The sequence below is a fragment of the Stegostoma tigrinum genome, chromosome 1, assembly GCF_030684315.1.
Source record: "Stegostoma tigrinum isolate sSteTig4 chromosome 1, sSteTig4.hap1, whole genome shotgun sequence".
NCBI lineage: Eukaryota > Metazoa > Chordata > Chondrichthyes > Orectolobiformes > Stegostomatidae > Stegostoma > Stegostoma tigrinum.
Window position 1 is genome coordinate 109,889,966 of NC_081354.1, and position 24,222 is coordinate 109,914,187.

A 24,222-nucleotide genomic window follows, 5' to 3' on the forward strand; every position below is an offset into this window, starting at 1 on the left:
ATTGTTTTGTACAAAATACGTTTGTAAAAATTCTCCATTTTGCATGACTTAATCTGACTTATTTTAAAGTTGAACAAAGAAATTTTTAACAATTAAAAATGTCCTCAAGCCATTCAGAGATATATTTTGCATGTTGTGTACTTCAGATTTATACATTAAAAGCTGTTTATGACTAGATGTGGCAGGACTGCAGAGCTAGATCTGATCCTTTGGTTGTGCGATGGCATAGTTCTCTCTATCACTTGCTGCTTATGCTATCTGGCATGCAGGTAGTCCAGTTCTGTAGCTTCACCTGACATTGTCGAAAATTGCCCAGGTGTGTCCTTTACACAAAAGCAGGACAAATCCAACCCAACTAATTACTGTTGCATCAGTATATTCTCAATCAATAAAGTGATGGAAGGTGTCATCAACATTGCTAACAAGAAACACTTGCTAAGTAATACTCTGCTCGGTGATGCCCAGTTTGGGTTCTGCCAGGGTCATTTATTACAGCTTTGGTTCAAACATAGTCAAAAGAGCAAAATTCCAGAGGAAAGATGAAAGTGACAGCACTTAACATCAACTCAACCGAGTGTGGCGTCAAGGACCCCTAGAAAAACTGGAATCAGTGGGTATCTCCACTGGTTGGAGTCATACTTGACACATAGGAGGATGTTCATGGTTGTTGGAGGTCAGTCATCTCAGGTCCAGGACATCTCGGCAAGAGTTCCTCAGGGTAGTGTCCTAGGCCCAACCATCTTCAGCTGCTTCATCAATGACCTTCCCTCCATCATAAGGTCAGTTATGACTGCACAATGTTCAACACCATTCATGATTCCTCAGAAACAGTCCATGGTCATATCCAACAAGATCTGGACGATGTCCAGGCTTGGGCTGAAATGGGACAAGTAACAGTCATGCCACACAAATATCAGGCAATGACCATTTCCAATAAGAGATGATCTTTTCACTACCTCTTGACATTCTCTGGTGTTACCATCACTGAATCCCACACTATCAACATCCTGGGTGTTACCATTGACTAGAAACTCAACTAGAATCACCAAATAAACACAGTAGCTACAAAACCAGGTCCATGGCTCGGAACACTTCATTGAGTAATTTACTTGCTGACTCCCAAAGCCTATCCATCATCTACGAGACACAGTCAGAAGTGTGATGGCATACTCCCCACTTGCCCAATATGTATAAAAGCTCCAACAATACTCAAGAAGCTTGGCTTCATCCAGGACAAAGCAGCATGCTTGATTGGCACCACATCCACAGACATCACTCCCTCAGATACAACATATTTCATACACAACATATTTCCTGTAAGGTTTCCACCAAACCACTCATCATCCAGAAATATGTTGTTGTGTCTTCACTGTTACTGTGTCAAAATCCTGGAAAACCCTCCATAGGGGCACTGTGGGTCAACCTACAGCATGCAAACTACAGCAGTTCAAGAAGGCAGCTCACCATCACCTTCTCAAGGGCAACTAGGGATGCGTAATAAATGCTGGTCAGCCAGTGACACCCACACCCCATGAGTGAAAAATGAAAAGAAAACACTCTGGGCCAGAAGATCCGGTTTCAAGACACAACAGTCACAGAAATGTCTGAAAAGGTTGATTAAAAATATTGCCTTACTGTATAGTGGGTTCTTGTGGTGTATTGGTTGTGTTGATACTTCTAGACTAGGCAGGCCTGGCTTCAAGTCCCACTTCACCCTTAGGTGTCTCATTACGTACCTGAGCAAGTTGGTTAAAAATATTTGTTTGTTGGACAGATTCCTGTCAGTGGCATGTAAACAAGGCTTATCATGTTTAGGACTATGCCACTCAAATATTCTAGTAGGTAGAAGATAGGAAGATAGATAACTGGAATATGGACAATGGAAGTCCTAATGTTCATTTGGAAAACGCTGTATCAGAATCTCTTCCCGTAAACTTCAGATTAACAGAGGCTAATGTTAATTTGTTTCTTAAGTTATTTTTGTGACTTTTATTTCAGGGTTTTTGTTTAAATTTAGGCATCAAGAATACTATTGCTAAGAAAAAAATGGTGGATAATTCCAAAAAACTAACCAGGGAGCAGGATCTGCAAGCATTCTGATAGGTGGGGAAGCCCAGTTTATCAATGCAAAAGACAAAACTGAAGCATTTCTAACGTTCCTCAACCAGAGGTATTGAGTGACTAATCCACCTTGGACTCCTCCTGAGGTACCCAGCATCACAGATGCAATTTTCAAGTGGTAACAAAAAATTACTGAAGGCACGAAACACTACAAAGTCTTTGGGACCTGACAGCACCTCGGCAATAGTATAGAGGAATTCACTAGGGCTGGCCTCACCCCACCCCCTCCCAGTACTGCTACAACTGTGACATCTACCTGACCATGTGACAATTATCGAGATTTGTGATTTCCATAAAAACAGGGCAAACCTAATCAATTACTGACCCACCAGTCTACTCTTCATCATCAGCAAAATGGTGAAATGTGAGTTTCAAAGTTCCATCAAGCAGCACTTATTCAGCAATAACCTGTTTGCTGACAGTAAATTTGGGTTCCACCAGAACCATTCAATGCCTAGTTATATTATAGATCTGGTTAAAATGTAGACAAAAGACCTGAACTCAAGAAGAGATGTGACAGTGGCTACCCTTGGCATCAAGACAGGATTTTATTAAGTGTGGCATCAAGGAGCTTTGGTAAAACTGAAGGCATAGAGAATCAGGAAGAAAATGCTCCATTGGTAAGAGTCATACTTAGCACAATAAAAAAAAACTGGGTCTGGAATCATGTACAGGCCAGACCAGGTAAAGTAAGTTTCCTTCCCTGAAGCACATTAATGAACCAGATAGGTTTTTCTAGAAAACTTTTCTAGACACATCCTAGACCCTTGTCAGCCTTCCGGAGAGACCACTCTCTCCGTGACTCCCTCGTCCGCTCCACATTCCCCTCCAATCCCACCACACTCGGCACCTTCCCCTGCAAGCGCAGGAAGTGCTACACTTGCCCCCACACCTCCTCCTTCACCCCTATCCCAGGCCCCAAGATGACTTTCCATATTAAGCAGATGTTCACCTGCACATCTGCCAATGTGGTATACTGTATCCACTGTACCCGGTGTGGCTTCCTCTACATTGGGGAAACCAAGCGGAGGCTTGGGGACCGCTTTGCAGAACACCTCCGCTCAGTTCGCAATAAACAACTGCACCTCCCAGTCGCGAACCATTTTAACTCCCCCTCCCATTCCTTAGACGACATGTCCATCATGGGCCTCCTGCAGTGCCACAAAGATGCCACCTGAAGGTTGCAAGAACAGCAACTCATATTCCACTTGGGAACCCTGCAGCCCAATGTTATCAATGTGGACTTCACCAGCTTCAAAATCTCCCCTTCCCCCACTGCATCCCAAAACCAGCCCAGTTCGTCCCCGCCTCCCTAACCTGTTGTTCCTCTCACCTATCCCCTCCTCCCACCTCAAGCCGCATCTCCATTTCCTACCTACTAGCCTCATCCCGCCTCCTTGACCTGTCTGTGCTCCCTGGACTGACCTATCCCCTCCCTACCTCCCCACCTATACTCTCTCCACCTATCTTCTTTACTCTCCGTCTTCGGTCCGCCTCCCCCTCTTTCCCTATTTATTCCAGTTCCCTCTCCCCATCCCCCTCTCTGATGAAGGGTCTAGGACCAAAATGTCAGCTTTTGTGCTCCTGAGATGCCTCTTGGCCTGCTGTGTTCATCCAGCTTCACACTTTGTTATCTTGGATTCTCCAGCATCTGCAGTTCCCATTTTCCCTAGATCCTCTCCTACCTCTTTATAAGACAATCAGACCATAAGACAGAAGTAGGCCATTCAGTGATTCTTGGTTGATAATATTCAACTCCAAATTCCTGTTCCCATAATCAGTGATTTCTTTGATGATTAAAAATCTGTCTGTTTAAGCTGTGAATACTCGTAATGACTGAACCTTGACAGCATTCTGTCATTAAAATCTCCACAGATTCACTATCCGCTGAGAGAAAAATATCGTCTTTATTTCATTTTGGGTGATTGGTTACTCTGAGAGTATACATTCTGTTCCTAGACTTCCCACAGGGGGAGACAACATCCCCACATCTACCTTACTAAGCCCTCTAAGAAACTCATACCTTTCAATACCTGCTCTAAACTCCAATGAGAACAATCACAACATACTCAACCTCTCTTCATTAGACAGCACCTCCATGCCTGGAATCAACTTAGTGAACCTTCTTTGGACTACATCTAATGCCTTAGGTAAGGGGACCAAAATTTTTCAAAGTTTTCCAGGCATGATCTAAGCAATGCCTTGGGTAGCTTTAGCAAGGTTACTCTATTTTTATACTGCATTCCCTCCGCAATAAAGTTCAACTTTCAACTTGCCTTCGCTCATACTTGGATGCTAACATTTTGTGATTCTTGCAAGAGGACTTCCAAATCCCACTCTGCTGTAGCTATCTGCAGTTTTCTTCATTTAAATACGATTCAGCTCCTCTATTCTTCCTGTCAAAGTTCATAATCTCAAATTTTCCTACATTATATTCCATCTGCCAGTTTTGGCCCATTCACTAAATCTGAACATATCCCTGTGCACACTCTTTGTGTTATCCCCACCAATTAACTTCACACCTATTTTTCTGTCATCTATAAACTTGGTTATAGTACATTCACTTCCATCAACAATGTGATTAATAAACATTTGTGGCCCCAGCACGGATAACTGTGGCATGTAGTTACATAACTGTAGTTATAGATTAACACACTGAAAATGACGTCTTCATCCCAACTGCCTGGCCTTATGTCAGTCAGCTAATCCATTTATTTATTTGTCACATGTACTAAGTGTAGGAATAAGTATACAGAGGTATAGAGAAAAGTGCCATTCATTGGCGCCCAATTGGTTACAAAAACCAATATTAACAGATTTAACACAGCTAAAGGTAACAAGAAAAAAAGAAAGGTCCATATCTCAGAGCCCCAACTCCCATCTCCACAATAGTGTAGGCACTGCCCCAATCGCTAGGGCACCCGGGGGCTGCTGCCACTGCTTCACTGGACCACTCTCACTGCCGTCACCACCTCACCTGCCCCCTCTCATTGCCTTCATTGCCTTACCGGCCCACTCTCACCACCTCACCGGACCACTCTCGCCACCGTCACAGCCTCACCGGCCCACTCTCGCTGCCATCACCACCACACCGGCCCACTCTCGCTGCCTTCACTGCCTCACCGGCCCACTGTTACCACCATCACTGCCTCACTGGCTCCACTCTCATTGCCACATTGGCCCCACACTCACCACCGTCACTGCCTCACCAGCCCACTCTCACCGCATCAGCGGCCCAGACTCTCCACCGTCACTGTCTCACCAGCCCCACTCTCATCGTTATCACCACCGCACCGACCCACTCTCATTGCCTCACCAGGCCACTTTCACTGCCGTCACTGCCTCACCGGCCCACGCTCACCACCGTCACCGCCTCACCGGCCCACTCTCACCACCATCACCGCCTCACCGGCCCACTCTCACCGCCATCACCGCCTCACCGGCCCACTCTCACCACCGTCACCGCCTCACCGGCCCCACTCTCACCATCGTCACCACCTCACCGGCCCACTCTCACCACCGTCACTGCCTCACCAGCCCCACTCTCACCATCGTCACCACCTCACCGGCCCAATCTCACCGCCGTCACTGCCTCACCGGCCCACTCTCACCACCGTCACCACCTCACTGGCCCACTCTCACCGCCATCACCGCCTCACCAGCCCACTCTCACCACCATCATCGCCTCCCCGGCCCACTCTCACCACCTCACCGGCCCACTCTCACCGGCATCACAGCCTCACCGGCCCACTCTCACCGCCTCACCGGCCCACTCTCACCGCCATCACCGCCTCACCAGCCCACTCTCACCGCCATCACCGTCTCACCAGCCCCACTCTCACCGCCGTCGCCGCCTCACCGGCCCACTCTCACCGCCGTCTCCGCCTCACCGGCCCACTCTCACCGCCATCACTGCCTCACCGGCCCACTCTCACCACCATCACTGTCTCACCAGCCCCACTCTCACCGCCGTCACCGCCTCACCGGCCCACTCTCACCACCATCACTGTCACACCAGCCCCACTCTCACCGCCGTCACCGCCTCACCGGCCCACTCTCATCGTTATCACCACCTCACCGGCCCACTCTCACTGCCGTCACCGCCTCACCGGCCCACTCTCATCGTTATCACCACCTCACTGGCCCACTCTCACCGCCGTCACCGCCTCACTGGCCCACTCTCATCGTTATCACCACCGCACCGACCCACTCTAACTGCCTCACCAGGCCACTTTCACTGCCGTCACCACCTCAGCAGCCCACGCTCACCACTGACGCTGCCTCAATGGCCACACTCACACCACTGCCACCACCTCACCGGCCCACTCTCACCGCCTCGCCGACCCACTCTCACCGCCATCACTGTCTCACCGGCCCACTCTCACCACCGTCACGGCCTCACCGGCCCACTCTCACCGCCGTCACCGCCTCACCTGCCCACTCTCACCACCGTCACCGCCTCACCGGCCCACTCTCACCACCATCACCGCCTCACCGGCCCACTCTCACCGCCGTCACCGCCTCACCGGCCCACGCTCACCACCGTCACCACCTCACTGGCCCGCTCTCACCACCGTCACCGCCTCACCGGCCCACTCTCACCACCATCACTGTCTCACCAGCCCCACTCTCACCACCGTCACCGCCTCACCGCCCCACTCTCACCGCCGTCACCGCCTCACCGGCCCACTCTCACTGCTGTCACCGCCTCACCGGCCCACTCTCGCTGCCGTCACCGCCTCACCGGCCCACTCTCATCGTTATCACCACCTCACCGGCCCACTCTCACCGCCGTCACCGCCTCACTGGCCCACTCTCATCGTTATCACCACCGCACCGACCCACTCTCACTGCTGTCACCGCCTCACCGGCCCACTCTCGCTGCTGTCACCGCCTCACCGGCCCACTCTCACCGCCGTCACCGCCTCACTGGCCCACTCTCATCGTAATCACCACCTCACCGGCCCACTCTCACCGCCTCACTGGCCCACTCTCATCGTTATCACCACCGCACCGACCCACTCTCACCACCTCACCGGCCCACTCTCACCACCATCACTGCCTCACCGGCCCACTCTCACTGCCATCACTGTCTCACCGGCCCACTCTCACCACCGTCACGGCCTCACCGGCCCACTCTCACCGCCGTCACCACCTCACCTGCCCACTCTCACCACCGTCACTGCCTCACCGGCCCACTCTCACCACCATCACCGCCTCACCGGCCCACTCTCACCGCCGTCACCGCCTCACCGGCCCACTCTCACCACCGTCACCACCTCACTGGCCCGCTCTCACCACCGTCACTGCCTCACCGGCCCACTCTCACCACCAGCACTGTCTCACCAGCCCCACTCTCACCACCGTCACCGCCTCACCGGCCCACTCTCACCACCTCACCGGCCCACTCTCACCGCCATCACCGCCTCACTGGCCCACTCTCATCATTATCACCACCTCACCGGCCCACTCTCACCGCCGTCACCGCCTCACTGGCCCACTCTCATCGTTATCACCACCGCACCGACCCACTCTCATTGCCTCACCAGGCCACTTTCACTGCCGTCACTGCCTCACCGGCCCACGCTCACCACCGTTACCGCCTCACCGGCCCACTCTCACCGCCATCACCGCCTCACCGGCCCACTCTCACCATCGTCACCACCTCACCGGCCCAATCTCACCGCCGTCACTGCCTCACCGGCCCACTCTCACCACCGTCACCACCTCACTGGCCCACTCTCACCGCCATCACCGCCTCACCGGCCCACTCTCATCGCCATCACCGCCTCACCAGCCCACTCTCACCACCATCATCGCCTCCCCGGCCCACTCTCACCACCTCACCGGCCCACTCTCACCGGCATCACAGCCTCACCGGCCCACTCTCACCGCCTCACCGGCCCACTCTCACCGCCATCACCGCCTCACCAGCCCACTCTCACCGCCATCACCGTCTCACCAGCCCCACTCTCACCGCCGTCGCCGCCTCACCGGCCCACTCTCACCGCCGTCTCCGCCTCACCGGCCCACTCTCACCGCCATCACTGCCTCACCGGCCCACTCTCACCACCATCACTGTCTCACCAGCCCCACTCTCACCGCCGTCACCGCCTCACCGGCCCACTCTCATCATTATCACCACCTCACCGGCCCACTCTCACCGCCGTCACCGCCTCACCGGCCCACTCTCACCGCTGTCACCGCCTCACCGGCCCACTCTCACCGCCGTCACCGCCTCACCGGCCCACTCTCATCGTTATCACCACCTCACCGGCCCACTCTCACCGCCGTCACCGCCTCACCGGCCCACTCTCATCGTTATCACCACCTCACTGGCCCACTCTCACCGCCGTCACCGCCTCACTGGCCCACTCTCATCGTTATCACCACCGCACCGACCCACTCTCACTGCCTCACCAGGCCACTTTCACTGCCGTCACCACCTCAGCAGCCCACGCTCACCACTGACGCTGCCTCAATGGCCACACTCACACCACTGCCACCACCTCACCGGCCCACTCTCACCGCCTCACCGGCCCACTCTCACCGCCATCACTGTCTCACCGGCCCACTCTCACCACCGTCACGGCCTCACCGGCCCACTCTCACCGCCGTCACCGCCTCACCTGCCCACTCTCACCACCGTCACCGCCTCACCGGCCCACTCTCACCGCCGTCACCGCCTCACCGGCCCACGCTCACCACCGTCACCACCTCACTGGCCCGCTCTCACCACCGTCACCGCCTCACCGGCCCACTCTCACCACCATCACTGTCTCACCAGCCCCACTCTCACCACCGTCACCGCCTCACCGGCCCACTCTCACCACCATCACTGTCTCACCAGCCCCACTCTCACCGCCGTCACCGCCTCACCGGCCCACTCTCACTGCTGTCACCGCCTCAACGGCCCACTCTCGCTGCCGTCACCGCCTCACCGGCCCACTCTCATCGTTATCACCACCTCACCGGCCCACTCTCACCGCCGTCACCGCCTCACTGGCCCACTCTCATCGTTATCACCACCTCACCGGCCCACTCTCACTGCCTCACCAGGACACTTTCACTGCCGTCACCACCTCAGCAGCCCACGCTCACCGCTGACGCTGCCTCAACGGCCACACTCACACCACTGTCACCGCCTCACCGGCCCACTCTCACCACCATCACCGCCTCACCGGCCCACTCTCACCGCCATCACTGTCTCACCGGACCACTCTCACCACCGTCACGGCCTCACCGGCCCACTCTCACCGCCATCACCGCCTCACCTGCCCACTCTCACCACCGTCACCGCCCCACCGGCCCACTCTCACCACCATCACCGCCTCACCGGCCCACTCTCACCGCCGTCACCGCCTCACTGGCCCACTCTCACCACCATCACCACCTCACCGGCCCACTCTCACCGCCGTCACCGCCTCACCGGCCCACTCTCATCGTTATCACCACCTCACCGGCCCACTCTCACCGCCGTCACCACCTCAGCAGCCCACGCTCACCACTGACGCTGCCTCAACGGCCACACTCACACCACTGTCACCGCCTCACCGGCCCACTCTCACCACCATCACCGCCTCACCGGCCCACTCTCACCGCCATCACTGTCTCACCGGCCCACTCTCACCACCGTCACCACCTCACTGGCCCGCTCTCACCACCGACACCACCTCACTGGCCCGCTCTCACCACCGTCACCGACTCACCGGCCCACTCTCACCGCCATCACCGCCTCACCGGCCCACTCTCACCACCATCACCGCCTCACCGGCCCATTCTCACCGCCTCACCGGCCCACTCCACCGCCATCACCGCCTCACCAGCCCACTCTCACCGCCATCACCGCCTCACCGGCCCACTGTCACCGCCTCACCGCCTCACCGGCCCACTCTCATCGTTATCACCACCTCACCGGCCCACTCTCACCGCCGTCACCGCCTCACCGGCCCACTCTCATCGTTATCACCACCTCACTGGCCCACTCTCACCGCCGTCACCGCCTCACTGGCCCACTCTCACCGCCATCACCGCCTCACCTGCCCACTGTCACCGCCTCACCGCCTCACCGGCCCACTCTCATCGTTATCACCACCTCACTGGCCCACTCTCACCGCCGTCACCGCCTCACCGGCCCACTCTCATCGTTATCACCACCTCACCGACCCACTCTCACTGCCTCACCAGGCCACTTTCACTGCCGTCACCACCTCAGCAGCCCACGCTCACCACTGACGCTGCCTCAACGGCCACACTCACACCACTGTCACCACCTCACCGGCCCACTCTCACCACCATCACTGCCTCACCGGCCCACTCTCACCGCCATCACTGTCTCACCGGCCCACTGTCACGGCCTCACCGGCCCACTCTCACCGCCGTCACCGCCTCACCTGCCCACTCTCACCACCGTCACTGCCTCACCGGCCCACTCTCACCACCATCACCGCCTCACCGGCCCACTCTCACCGCCGTCACCGCCTCACCAGCCCACTCTCACCGCCGTCACCGCCTCACCGGCCCACTCATCAGCATCACCGCCTCACCGGCCCACTCTCACCGCCATCACCGCCTCACCGGCCCACTCTCACCACCGTCACCGCCTCACCGGCCCACTCTCACCACCATCACTGTCTCACCAGCCCCACTCTCACCGCTGTCACCGCCTCACCGGCCCACTCTCACCACCATCACCGCCTCACCGGCCCACTCTCACCGCCGTCACCGCCTCACCTGCCCACTCTCACCACCGTCACTGCCTCACCGGCCCACTCTCACCACCATCACCGCCTCACCGGCCCACTCTCACCGCCGTCACCGCCTCACCAGCCCACTCTCACCGCCGTCACCGCCTCACCGGCCCACTCATCAGCATCACCGCCTCACCGGCCCACTCTCACCGCCATCACCGCCTCACCGGCCCACTCTCACCACCGTCACCGCCTCACCGGCCCACTCTCACCACCATCACTGTCTCACCAGCCCCACTCTCACCGCTGTCACCGCCTCACCGGCCCACTCTCACCACCATCACCGCCTCACCAGCCCACTCTCACCACCTCACCGGCCCACTCCACCGCCATCACCGCCTCACCAGCCCATTCTCACCGCCATCACCGCCTCACCGGCCCACTGTCACCGCCTCACCGCCTCACCGGCCCACTCTCATCGTTATCACCACCTCACCGGCCCACTCTCACCGCCGTCACCGCCTCACCGGCCCACTCTCATCGTTATCACCACCTCACTGGCCCACTCTCACCGCCGTCACCGCCTCACTGGCCCACTCTCATCGTTATCACCACCGCACCGACCCACTCTCACTGCCTCACCAGGCCACTTTCACTGCCGTCACCACCTCAGCAGCCCACGCTCACCGCTGACGCTGCCTCAACGGCCACACTCACACCACTGTCACCGCCTCACCGGCCCACTCTCACCACCATCACCGCCTCACCGGCCCACTCTCACCGCCATCACTGTCTCACCTGCCCACTCTCACCGCCGTCACCGCCTCACCGGCCCACTCTCACCACCATCACCGCCTCACCGGCCCACTCTCACCGCCTCACCGGCCCACTCCACCGCCATCACCGTCTCACCAGCCCACTCTCACCGCCATCACCGTCTCACCAGCCCCACTCTCACCGCCATCACCGCCTCATCGGCCCACTCTCACCACCATCACCGCCTCACCGGCCCACTCTCACCGCCATCACCGCCTCACCGGCCCACTCTCACCGCCATCACCGCCTCACCTGCCCACTCTCACCACCGTCACTGCCTCACCGGCCCACTCTCACCACCATCACCGCCTCACCGGCCCACTCTCACCGCCTCACCGCCTCACCGGCCCACTCTCACCACCATCACCGCCTCACCGGCCCACTCTCACCGCCTCACCGGCCCACTCCACCGCCATCACCGCCTCACCAGCCCACTCTCACCGCCATCACCACCTCACCGGCCCACTCTCACCGCCTCACCGGCCCACTCTCACCGCCATCACCGCCTCACCAGCCCACTCTCACCGCCATCACCGTCTCACCAGCCCCACTCTCACCGCCTCACCGGCCCACTCTCAACGCCGTCACAGCCTCACCGGCCCACTCTCACCGCCATCACTGCCTCACTGGCCCACTCTCACTGCCATCACCGCCTCACTGGCCCACTCTCACCGTCTCACCAGCCCACTTTCACTGCCTCATCAGATCACTCTCACCACCATCACCACCTCACCGGCCCATTCTCAACACTGTCACTGCCTCACCGGTTCCCTCTCACTGCCTCACCAGATCACTCTCACCACCTTCACTGCCTCCCCGGCCCACTCTCACCACCATCACTGCCTCACCAACCCTGCTCTCACTGCTGACTGCTTCTGTCTCATATACTACCACCAACATCAAGGGCTCGTATCTTTTTAAGCAGTCTTATGTGTGGTACCTCACCAAACATGTTTTGGAAATAGAAACTATCCTCTGAGACGGGGTGGTGTTAAAATCAGTTTTCTTGCTTTTCAATTTACTACAGTTCTGCTACTTTCATTAATTTTGTTCACAATGAGAAAAAATGTCATTCTTGCCAAATTATGAAGTAAGTCTGTCAGGTTTCTGAGCCTGCTTATAAAACGTCACACTAGCTCTGAAAAATGTAATTCAATCCTTTTTTGAACCGATCCTATCATAATGAGAACCAGTGGTTTGGTATTCCACTTTCTGTACTTGCAGACATTTGGGAGCAGGATTGCTAGCCATGTGATCCTTTTATTAAGTATATGCTGCTTTTCTCCCACCTCTGATCCACAGTCCCATAAAAATGTTGATTAAAACAATAGAGTTGCTAACAATGTACAGTTATAAGTTAAAACCAGGTATGATGTGACTGGTTCAGAGCATTTATTTCTGAAGAATATTACAGGTGACACAAAGATGGTGGGCAGGAAATATTGAGGAAGTGGGGAGGCTGCAGAAGGACATGGACAGGCTAGAAGAGTGAGTAAAGAAGTGGCAGACAGAGCACAATGTGAAAATGTGGGACTATGTACCTTTGTAGGAAGAATAGAGGCATAGACTGTGTTTTCTAAACAAGGAAAGGCTTCACAAACTGATATACAAACGGACTTAGGAGTCCTACTTCAGGACTGTGTTTCAGATTTTTGAAGCCTTTCACCATTTATGCCTCAATTCTTCCTATCTCACTCTTTCCCACATTGTATTCCATCTGCCTCTTCTTTGCTCACTCTCCAAACCTGTCCACTAATAGGAGGGAGTAGGATCTGAGGGTACAGCCTCAGCATGAAGGGACAACTCCTCTGGAACTGAGATGAGGAGGAATTTCTTCAGCCAGAGGCTGGCTAATCTGTGCAACTCATTGCCACAGAGGGCTGTGGGGTTAAAGTCATTGAATCTGTTTAAGACAGAGACAGAAAAGTATGTGATTGGTAAGGGGATCAAGGAATACGGGAGGGTAGGAGAATGGAGTTGAGAAATGTATAAGCCATGATCTAATGTCAGAACAGACTCAATAGGCTAAATGGCCTAATTCAGCTCCTATGTCTTATGGTTTTATCAACATTTTTGTCCAAATCCAATATTGGAAATGTATTTTATTTCAGTGTAATCCAACCATATGCTTGTGAATGAAACAGCTGTCTGCACTATTGTGCATTTCTCCAATCCTGTATTGCAAAAGCCATGAATTACCCTAAATGTGCATGACAGAAACTGTAAGTATTTGAAAAACTGTCTATTTGATTCTGAAAAGGATAAATTTGTATTGGAAAAACAGACGTTGAGTGTTGAATGTACAGGTGACAGCCCAGCACTACCCGATGTGGAACTGACGTAGAATTGCGGGTAAGCTGTAAGATCAGTTGCTATTTTAGTTCTGTTTACATCCAAATAAACAAAACTGCTGATGTCAGTGTATGCATTTAGCTCAATAAGGATATAAGAAGGCTCAAATTTCCCTGTAATTAGAAGTATCTTTCAACTCTATGCTGTAATTAGGAATGTTTATTTTATTTCAGCAGTAGAAATGCATATTTGACATTTTAATTTGAGAATGAAGTCATAAAGCTCAATGTTGCAATAGCTTTTACTATTTTCTAATCCTTGCTTGTTTGCACATTTGCCTGGTGGATTGGCTGCTAAATGTCTCATTCTGCTACATACGATGATGGCAATGATAATTTATATTTATGTGTTACCATTAACACAGTGACATGTCACAAAATCCCACAGCTAAAGAAATATTACACCAAGCCGCTTAAAGAGACAAAAGGTCAGATGAAGAAAAACTTGGTAAGAGAGGCAAGTATTAAGGAGATGCTTAAAGGAGAGTAGAAATGAAGTGGAGGGATGTGTAAAATTTACAGATCCTGAGACCAAGGTAGCTGAGACATGGCCAGGAATGGTACAGTGATTAAAATCAGAGGTGCTCAAGAGACCAGAATAAAATGAGAGCAGATTGTTTAGTGTGAGAGATGATAACACAAGTAGGGAGAACGATTTGTAAACAAGAATGAGAATTTAAAATTGAGTTGTTGCTTTAAATAAAGTTAACTTTGCCTGTGACATTGTACCGTATTTATTTATTTTTCCAAGCCTTAATGATCCCATTACTAAGGAAATGTAAAGTCAATACATTATGGAAAATTCTAATGGACCCAACCACTGTTCTTATTGATCGAAGAGTAATTGGCTGCCATGGACTATTTTAGAATTGCAAAACAATTTGGATCTACGTAATTTTTTTTTTATTTTTCATGTTGTGGGTGATATTTTATTCTTTGGTTTTAACAGTAAAACAGATTGTATTTAAACAATAATGCAACATGAGTCCAATGTTCTGAGGTTTATTATCTCTACTCTAAAGACTGCTCCACTTCAATGTGGGTTTGGAAACATTAGCTGGAAATCAATAGAAGAGATGATGAAAAATATTTTAGCAGTAGATTGCCATGATCTGGAATGCAATGCATTAAAGGGTGCAGAAAACAGATTCAGTTGTAGCTTTCAAGCATATCAGACATATTTACATTGGGTTGGGGAAAATCTCGGGATGGCTAGTTGTTCCCAAGAGTTCGAATGGCTGAGTTTCATTCTGTATGCTATATTCCATATAATACCCTGTGCCCTATAATTGAAAAGATAGCGTCTAGATACTGACTTCACAATCAAGTGTGTCTAATTTAAAAATTTACATTGCTGGTTGTAGTTTCCAGGTACTCTTTAAGGATGACTTTTTCGACCGTTTGTAGGCTTTTATTTTCAGGCAATAGTATGAGGGGACATCAAAAAAACCATTCACTTGAATAAACCGCTTATTTTAGGTATGACCCCTCAACACTTCTTTTTTAGGCTGGGAAAACAGAGGGAAATGGTACATAGAGTTGAATTGTAGGAAGTGGCAAAAGGGATTTGGTTACGGAAGCTGAGCAGTAGAATACTCACGGATGAAAGGTTCTGACACTTGAGAGCATTAAGTGAGATCCTTGATAAGCTTTCAGGATGTGCCAAAGCACTCTACAGATAATTATATTTGAAGTGTACTCATTGTGGCAATGTAGGAAATGCAGCAGCCAACAGCAAGGATTGTAAACATCAGTGAGAAAATAAGCAGAAATTCCGTTTTTGTGATGTTGCTGGGGCACAAACAGGCCAATATACTGGGGAAATCACTGCTCTTCTTTTAAAGAGTGCCATGGTTTTTCCTTTTAGAGATTCACCTGAGAGACTAGTTTGGCCTCAGGCTAATGTTCAATGAGGGGAGACATGGGATTGACTTTTACCAAAAATTGACGCAAGTGCCAATTTTGGACAGTTTTATGGACGGTTTCTCTCTGTGAGCTCAGCAAGTCATCAGGTCTAATTCTCTGTGACTCACCTCATTATGTAAGCACCGCACATCTATGGTACTGCTATTGAGCACTCACCAGCAGCAGCAGAACTCATATTGCTGAGCCCTTCTGGGATTTATGATGCTGGCACCATATTTAAAACTTAGCCGTGCACCAGGTCAAATGTTGTCGGTCAGAAATAGCACTTCATAGGGCATAAGGCACAAATGAAAAGGCACATTGGAAGTAGAATCTCACATTCATAAATGTATCTCACTTGGTCTGATGGAGTGTCATAGTACAAGCATGAAGCTCCCGAGGTTACTGGCCCGTATCTCCATTCCATGTTAAGACACTGTCTAAGGCAGTGTTACTCTTTTACTAATGTCCAGGATAGAATAACATCTTGTCGTTATCCAATATGGAGCACTGCACATCCCCTCTCCAAATTTACAGCCTTCAGGTAGTAATCTGACTTCTTGTTTTTGTTTCCAAAGTGAATAGCCTCACATTTATCCAAATTATATTTCATCTGCCGTTGATTTGCCCACTCACCCAAATTGTTGAGATCATGCAACGAGGTAAATAGGATTGTCGACAGGATTTTAAGCTAGAAAGTAAGGAGGAAGGGAAGGATAAAATTCCCCCAGTGGGGAACAAAGCAGCAGGTTAACATCTGTGGGGTAGGCTCAACTGCATGGAAATCTGTGGAATAAATGACAGGAAAGGAGAGCTCAGGAGAGGTTATTAAAGTCACAAATTTGACACAAATAGGACAGAGTGTTTGGAAAGGATTAGCAATTAAACTTCAAGCACACGGGATAAATGAATGACAATGAGAAGAGGGACAGTTAAGACAGGACTGAAGGTGTTATACTTAGCATAAGAAAGAAGGTAAATGAGCTTGTGGCTCAGCTTGAGATTGGCAGATATGATGTGGTGGGCATCACAGAGACGTGGCTGCAAGGGGATCAGGATTGAGAGCAGAATATCCAAGGATATGCATCTTATCGAAAAGATAGGCAGGTGGCCAGATGGGGTGGGGTTGCCTTGTTAGCGAGAAATGAAATTAAATCAATAGGAAGAAACGAAGTAGGGTCAGATGGTACAGAATCTGTGTGGGTAGAACTGATGAACCGCAAAGGTAGAAAATCCGTGGTTGGTGTGGTGCAGGCCTCCAAACAATAGTCAGGAGCTGGGGTGCAAGATACACCAGGAGATTGAAAAGGTGTATAAGAAAGGCAAAGTTACTGTGATCTTGGGGAATTTCTGTATGCGGGTGGACTGGGAAAAGCAGGTTGGTAGGGGATTACAAGAAAAGGAACTTGTGGAATGTCTACAAGATGGCTTTTTAGAGCAGCATGTGGTGGAGACCATGAGGGAACAGGTAATACTGGACTTAGTAATGTGTGATGAGGCAGACTTGATAATGGAGCTTAAGTTGGGTGAATCCTGAGGAGGCAGTGATCATTATATGATTGAATTTACTCTGCAATTTGAGAGAGAGAAGATAGAATCAGAAGCAATAGTATTACAGCTGAATAAAGGCAACCACACAGAGGTATGAGGGAGGAGCTGGGCAGAACTTACTGGGAGAGGAGACGGGTAGGAAAGACAGTAGCACAGCAGTGGCTGGAGTTTCTAGGAGTAGTTCAGGAGACACAGCAAAAATTCATCCCAAGGAAAAAGATGCCTGGTACAGGGAAGATGAGGCAACAATGGCAGACCAGGGAAGTCAGGGACAGCATAAAAACAAGAGAGAAAGCAATAATAATGTTGTGAAAGGCAGTGGGAAACCAGGTAAAACAGGGCAAAGTCAGCTTGGTTTCATTAAGGGGGGGGGGGGGGGGGTCATGCCTGACAAATCTGTTATAATTCTTTGAGGAAGTAACGAGCAGGTTAGGCCAAGGAGAGCCAATGGATGTTATCTACCTGGACTTCAAGAAGACCTCTGACAAGGTGCTGCACAGGAGGCTGCTGAGTAAGATAAGGGCCCATGGTGTTAGACATAAAGTGAGAAGCTTGGTAGAAGCTTGGCTGCCCGACAGAAAGCAGAGAGTGGGGCTAAAAGGGTCTATCTCAGGATGGCAGCTGGTGACTGGCGGTGTTCTACAATGGTCAGTGTTGGGACCACAACTTTTCATTTTACACACTAATGATCTAGATAAAAGAACTGTGGGCATTCTGACTAGGTTTGCAGATGATACAAAGGTAGGTAGAAAGACAGCTAGTATTGAGGATGTGGGGAGGCAGCAGAAGGATTTGGACATGTTTGGACAGTGGGCAAAGAAGTGACAGATGGCGTACAATGTGGCAAAGTGTAAGGCCATGCACTTTGGTAAGAAGAATAGAGGCATGGACTATTTTCTAAATGAGGAGAAAGTTCAGAAGTCTGCAGTGAAAAAAAGACTTGGGAGTTCTAATCCAGGATTCTCTCAAGGTAAACTTGCAGGTTGAGCCAGTAGTTCAGAAGAGAAATGCAATTTTGGCATTTATTTTGAGAGGGCTTGAATGTAAAAGCAGGGATGTACTTCTGAGGGTCTGCAGGCCACATTTGGAGTACTGTGCGCAGTTTTGGGCCCCATGCCTCAGGAAGGATGTACTGGCCCTGGAGCAGGCTCAGAGGAGTTTCACGAGAATGGTCCCAGGAATGAAAATCTTAACATATGAGGAAAGTTTGTGTACCCTGGACCTGTACCCGATGGATTTTAGAAGGATGAAAGGGGATTTAATTGAAACTTACTGAGTACTGAATGGTCTGGACAGAGTGAATGTTGGAGAGATGTTTCCATCGGCAGGATCCAAGGGCATAGCCTTAGAGTAAAGGGAAGACCTTTTAGAATGGAGATTAGGAGAAACATCTTCAGCCAGAGATTGATAAATCAATGGAATTCGCTGCCACAGAAGGCTGTGGGCGTCAGGTCATTGAATATATTTCAGATGGAGGTAGATAGGTTCTTGATTATCGAGGGGATCAAGGGTTACGGGGAGAAAGTGGGAAATTGGAGTGACATTAACCACCCTCAACTCTGCAGGGACTGTTCCAGAGTTTATAGAATCCTGAAGATGACCACCAATGCTTTCACTATTTCTAGAGCTACTTCCTTAAGTTTTCTGGGATGTAAATTTTCAGGCTCTGGGGATTTATTGACCTTCAATCTCAATAATTTTCCCAGTACTGTTTCTTGACTAATGTTGAAATGCCTCAGCTCTTTCCTCTCACTAAACCTTCCTCCTCCAACTATTCTGGTTTCTGATTTGTGTCCTCTTTTGTGAAAACAGAACCAAAGTATGCAATCAATTGCTCAGCCATTTCTTTGTCCCCAGTTATACATCCCCCCATTTCTGTCTGTAGGAGACCTCCATTTGTGTTTACCAGTCTCTTTCTTTTCACATACCTATAGAAACTCTTAGAATCAGTCTTTATGTTCCCTGCAAGCTTAATTTTGCATGCTATTTTACCTTCTTAATCAATCCCTTGGTCCTTTGCTGAATTCTAAACTGCTCCGAATCCTCAGATTTATTATTTTCCTTGGAGAATCTATGTACCTCTTTCTCGGATCGGATCCAATCTCAAAAGTTGTTGCAGTTCCTTGAATGTTTGCCATTGCCCATTCACTGACATCCCTTTAAGTAACTCTCCCCAAGGCCAACTCAAGCTTCATATCCTCATAGTTTCCTTTATTAAGGTTTAGCACCCTTGTCTCCGAATCAACAACTTCACTCACTACCTTGATAAAAAATGCTAGCATGTTATGGCCACCTGCCTTAGTTTTGCACCTTATTCTGATGTATGCAGCATGAGCCTTGCCATATAAATAAAGGAAAAGAGTTTAAGTGAGACAGAGTTACTGAAATCTGTCTACCCTCCTCACCACGTCAGCCGAGAAAGGTAGCATTACATATAAAAACATGCCGTGAATGTTGGAGAATCCAAGAAAACAAAGTGTGGGGCTGGATGAACACAGCAGGCCAAGCAGCATCTTAGGAGCACAAAAGCTGACGTTTCGGGCCTAGAGCCTTCATCAGAAAAAGGGGGTGGGGAGAGGGCTCTGAAATAAATAGGGAGAAAGGGGGAGGCGGACTGCCGTGAATGTTTACAGTTACAGGTTAGAGGACATTAACTCATTGCTTTTATGAGACTTTGGATTGTCCTTTTGAAATACATCTCACGGTTGACAATTTTAACATGACCTGAGATTACATCTGATTCACAGGGATGACTATGTCAGTCTGTCGTGACCAATGACATGTTCATGATTGCTTGCGGCCAGGATTTGTATCCTACACATTTGCCACCCTGTGCGTTTCATAGCAGAATTTTCCATGCAGATAACTTCAACATGTAGTGCTTGATTAGGGCAATATACCTTTGTCAGAGCTTCACGTTGTGCACATATAGAACACTCGTCTTCAGACAGGAAAAACCACTTCCCCATCCACTTAGGCAGTAGTGGCAGCCATTTTTTTCATTTTCATTGCTTATTTGGGATTCAGATGAAGATGGAGAGCAACGTGGGTCATAATTTGCAGATTAAATTGCGGGCTCGACTTTGTTATCTAAGTGATCTCCCAAGCCATTGTGCTCCTTTCTTCCTGCCTCTCCCTATCAACCCATCAATTCTGAGCTCCCCCAAGATACCACTCAACTCTTTCACTTAGTTCTTCATCTCCCTACATTTCCCCTGACCCAGGACTTACAGCTTAATTATGCCAAACAGTATGATGCACTGTGTCCCTAGTGAAGCTAGAGTAGTGTTAACCACCAATTACCCCCTCTTGCATGACCTATGTCCTCCAATCTACTGTCTACTCCCACCTTTATGTACTGAGTTGTCCCTGTCACAAGTATTATCCCTTTTGCATCCCAGCTTGCTGTTTCCAACCCTCAAAATTGACTTTCCCGTCTTTCCTCTCGTAGCAGTGGCCCTAATTCGGTTTCCCTATGATGTACAGTGAACAGACCCCTATGATTGATAGGAGTCACCTATCTGATGGCAGCCCTGACTGTTGAGTTACCAGATCTCTGATTAACATCTGTGCATCTTACTGATTGACTTGCCATGAATCCCCAAGCTGGTTACATTGGACTTGCAGGTCTGACCCTGGCACAGTAATTAAACTTGAATGATATGCATGCCTTGACATTGACTGTCCCAAGTGGCTCACTCTCAACTGCCCTTAGGACAATTCACAATGGGCAATAAATGCTGGTCTAATCAGTAACACTCACATTCCCACAAACATGAAAAAAAGACAAGCTGCCTGGCTTTAAGTCTGCTGTTAGAGAGAAGGTAAGACAGATGTCCTACAATGCTGCAAATGCTGGAAATGCAGAATAAGGCAAGACAGAGAAGCAGTAAGCAGCAAAGTTAATGCAAAGCAAGTGAGTGCTACCAAAAACTGCAAAGAGCATTGAGACATGTCTTGTTCTGAAGAATGAGATGGGTATGTGTTCCTGAGCACAAAGTGCCCTGGCAGCAACAGTGCATTGAAGGGTATCAGTGTGCTCCAATGTGCAGGACTGAACTATGTTGTAAGCAAGTCAGAGAAATGCCCTGAAGATGTGATGAAGCTGATGTGTGTTTAACGCCTCGGTGATAACCACGCAGGTGGTTATTGCCTATGGCATGTATCCTGAGATATTAGGGATTGCTAGCCAAGGCGACACCTGGAGGATCAACCAATGAACTGAAGCCACCAGGTACCCACTCTGACTTTTCTGTTGGGAATGATCACTCTCTACCTTTTCTCCACTGCCGGAGAAAATAACAAATTCCTTCTAAATTAAGTGAGATTATGCAATAATGAGATGTTAAGGCATGCAAATACGCCTCTCACTACTCACGAGTGAGATTCTCATCTAAATGTTAAAAGTGAAAAATCAAACTTTATGTTCTTGATGTTGAGAATCTTCTTTTTCTAATCTCACTGTATTTTTACAACTGACTCACTATTGCCCTGATTTTTCAGGAGCTAGGAAAAATCCACCCATTTTTTTATTTCAAGTAAAAGTTAGGTACAAGGGATTCAGGAAATCTGAAATGACAAGAGAAGGGATTGCAGAAACTCAGGAGGCCTGGCAGCATTGATGGGGAGAGCAATAGAGTTAAAATTTGAGGAAGAATCATGCTAAGTTCAATATGTTAACTACGTTAAGGGACACTGCTAGACCTGCTGAGCTTCTCTAGCCCTTTCAATTTTTATTTATGTTACTGTTTCCTTTTATTCTTTCATCAGATGTGGGCATCACTGGCAAAGCCAGCATTTGGTGTCTGTTTCTAAACTCTTGAACTGGGTGGCTGCCAGGATACTTCAACCTCATTGGCCTGTGGTTCTGTGTTCACATTGAAGTCAGAATGGGTACAGATGGCAGATTTTCTTCTCTAGAGGTCAAAGGATATCAGCTCCACTGGGCTTTTCTAATAATCAATGATGCTTTCACCATTTCAATTCTAAATTTTTTAACTAAATTTAATTTCCACCAACTGTTAGGATTTGAATCCATAACTCCAATGGAATTTAAATTACTAGATTATGAGTCCGGCGACACACTCTCCACGCAGGCAGGGGTTTTTAGTTCACTGCCAGGCACTGATGTCAGAACATCTGGGTTCCTAGCCCTACGCTGCAGTGGAGGAAATAGCCAGAACCTACAATTTTGGCTTAGGTGAGCAGCGCTGGAGGGTGGGTTCACTATTCATTTAGCAGCAGCAGGCAGAGGATGAAAGTGGGGCCTATGAAGTTTAAGCCTGATTTTAAGGCTTGTTCTAGTGAGCGCTAACTTGCAGAGTTACGGAAGGCTGAAGTCAGCAGGAGGAGAGGCAGAGGTGGAGACCGAATGATATGACTGCCCCATTCTTCACAAGCGTAGCCCTGAAATAATGCTATAAACTGTCTGAGAGAAGTGGATGATCCATTTTCAGAGAACGTCAGCAGACACTGAGATAAGCCAGCCAGGCTAAAGGTGCCAGAAAATGTGATCAGCCACAGTATCATTTGACAGACCTGGGTGCAAAGCCACAAAACACTTAGTAATCTTTGTTCTGGCAAGTTTAGTGCAAAATGACACCCCACTGACAGCCCTCTAAGTATCAAGCTTCTAGTGGAAATAGCAACAAAAAAACATGCTTCTGAGCATGGGAGAGTTGTGCATCAGGGTAATTACTGACCCAGCCACAATGCTCAGCATTCTGATCAGGCAGTTCTGACACACAAAGCTTCTTATTTGAACGAGAAGTTAGCATTGTCTTATCTCTCTCCCTTTTGTCCTTGCAGGAGAAGAGTGTGCAGCCTTCACTGGAGTGGGTGTGCACAGGAGGAGGAGAAAGCCAGCTGACCATTCTCCCTGTCATAGAGGATGTGGTGGCAATAGCCATTGTGAGGATAGCACTGTGTGATCAAGAGGATGATGGAAAGATGGAAATGCCTGGAGGAGAGAGTGGAAGGATCATGAATTCTGCAGATAAAAGGGATGGTGTGCACTCCTCTTGTTTGACAGCATACTGTTATGATTCCAGATGATGTTAATACTGGACTAGTCAGGTCCCAGAGTGAAATCTGGCTTGTCTGATCATATTTTAGGAATTTGTTTTCTTGGTTTTAATGAGGGGGTGGGCTTTCACTGAAACACAAATTTGCAATGCTGTAGATTCAGGTTTAATAATATAAGAGAAGTTTATTGCGCAAAAGAATTGAAGATAAAGTAGAATAAACTAAACTTTGCATGTCGCACAAGTTAGAAGATTTTGAACACATGGTGAAATACAACTCTGTTAACTCTAGTGATACTCCTTTACAGTACTTACATTAGAGAGGATTCCCTCTCTTTCACATGAATAGGATTTAATTTAACTAAGCCTTCATTTCCTCATCTTGATAATCTGATAGCATCTTTCTGGAGCCGTCATTGAACTAAGTTTAGACTTTCTCAGTTTAAAATAACTCTCCACCTATCCCCTCCCTACCTTCCCACCTATATTCACTCCACCTATCCCCTCCCTACCTTCCCATCTATACTCTCTCCACCTATCTTCTTTTCTCTCCATCTTCGGTCTGCCTCCCCCTCTCTCCCTATTTATTCCAGAACCCTCACCCCATCCCCCTCTCTGATGAAGGGTCTAGGCCCGAAACGTCAGCTTTTGTGCTCCTGAGATGCTGCTTGGCCTGCTGGGTTCATCCAGCCTCACAGTTTATTGTCTTGGATTCTCCAGCATCTGCAATTCCCATTATCTCTGTTAAGGGTTTTAGCCAAGATA

At 49.7% G+C, this 24,222-nt stretch overlaps 1 protein-coding gene across 9 annotated transcripts in view; it reads left to right on the forward strand.

Annotated features, from left to right (window-relative positions):
* Positions 1-24,222, forward strand: part of LOC125462707 (probable tRNA methyltransferase 9B) — a 78,897-nt gene that overhangs the window by 34,820 nt on the left and 19,855 nt on the right. For 8 of the 9 annotated variants that reach the window (XM_059647895.1, XM_059647901.1, XM_059647889.1 and 5 more), the window contains one exon: positions 23,243-23,434. In XM_059647895.1, coding sequence (XP_059503878.1) covers positions 23,384-23,434 — 51 coding nt within the window. In that variant the 5' untranslated portion in view covers positions 23,243-23,383. Of the gene's footprint in view, positions 1-23,242; positions 23,442-24,222 lie in introns of all 9 variants that reach the window. The other variant, XM_048553416.2, reaches the window with a different exon arrangement.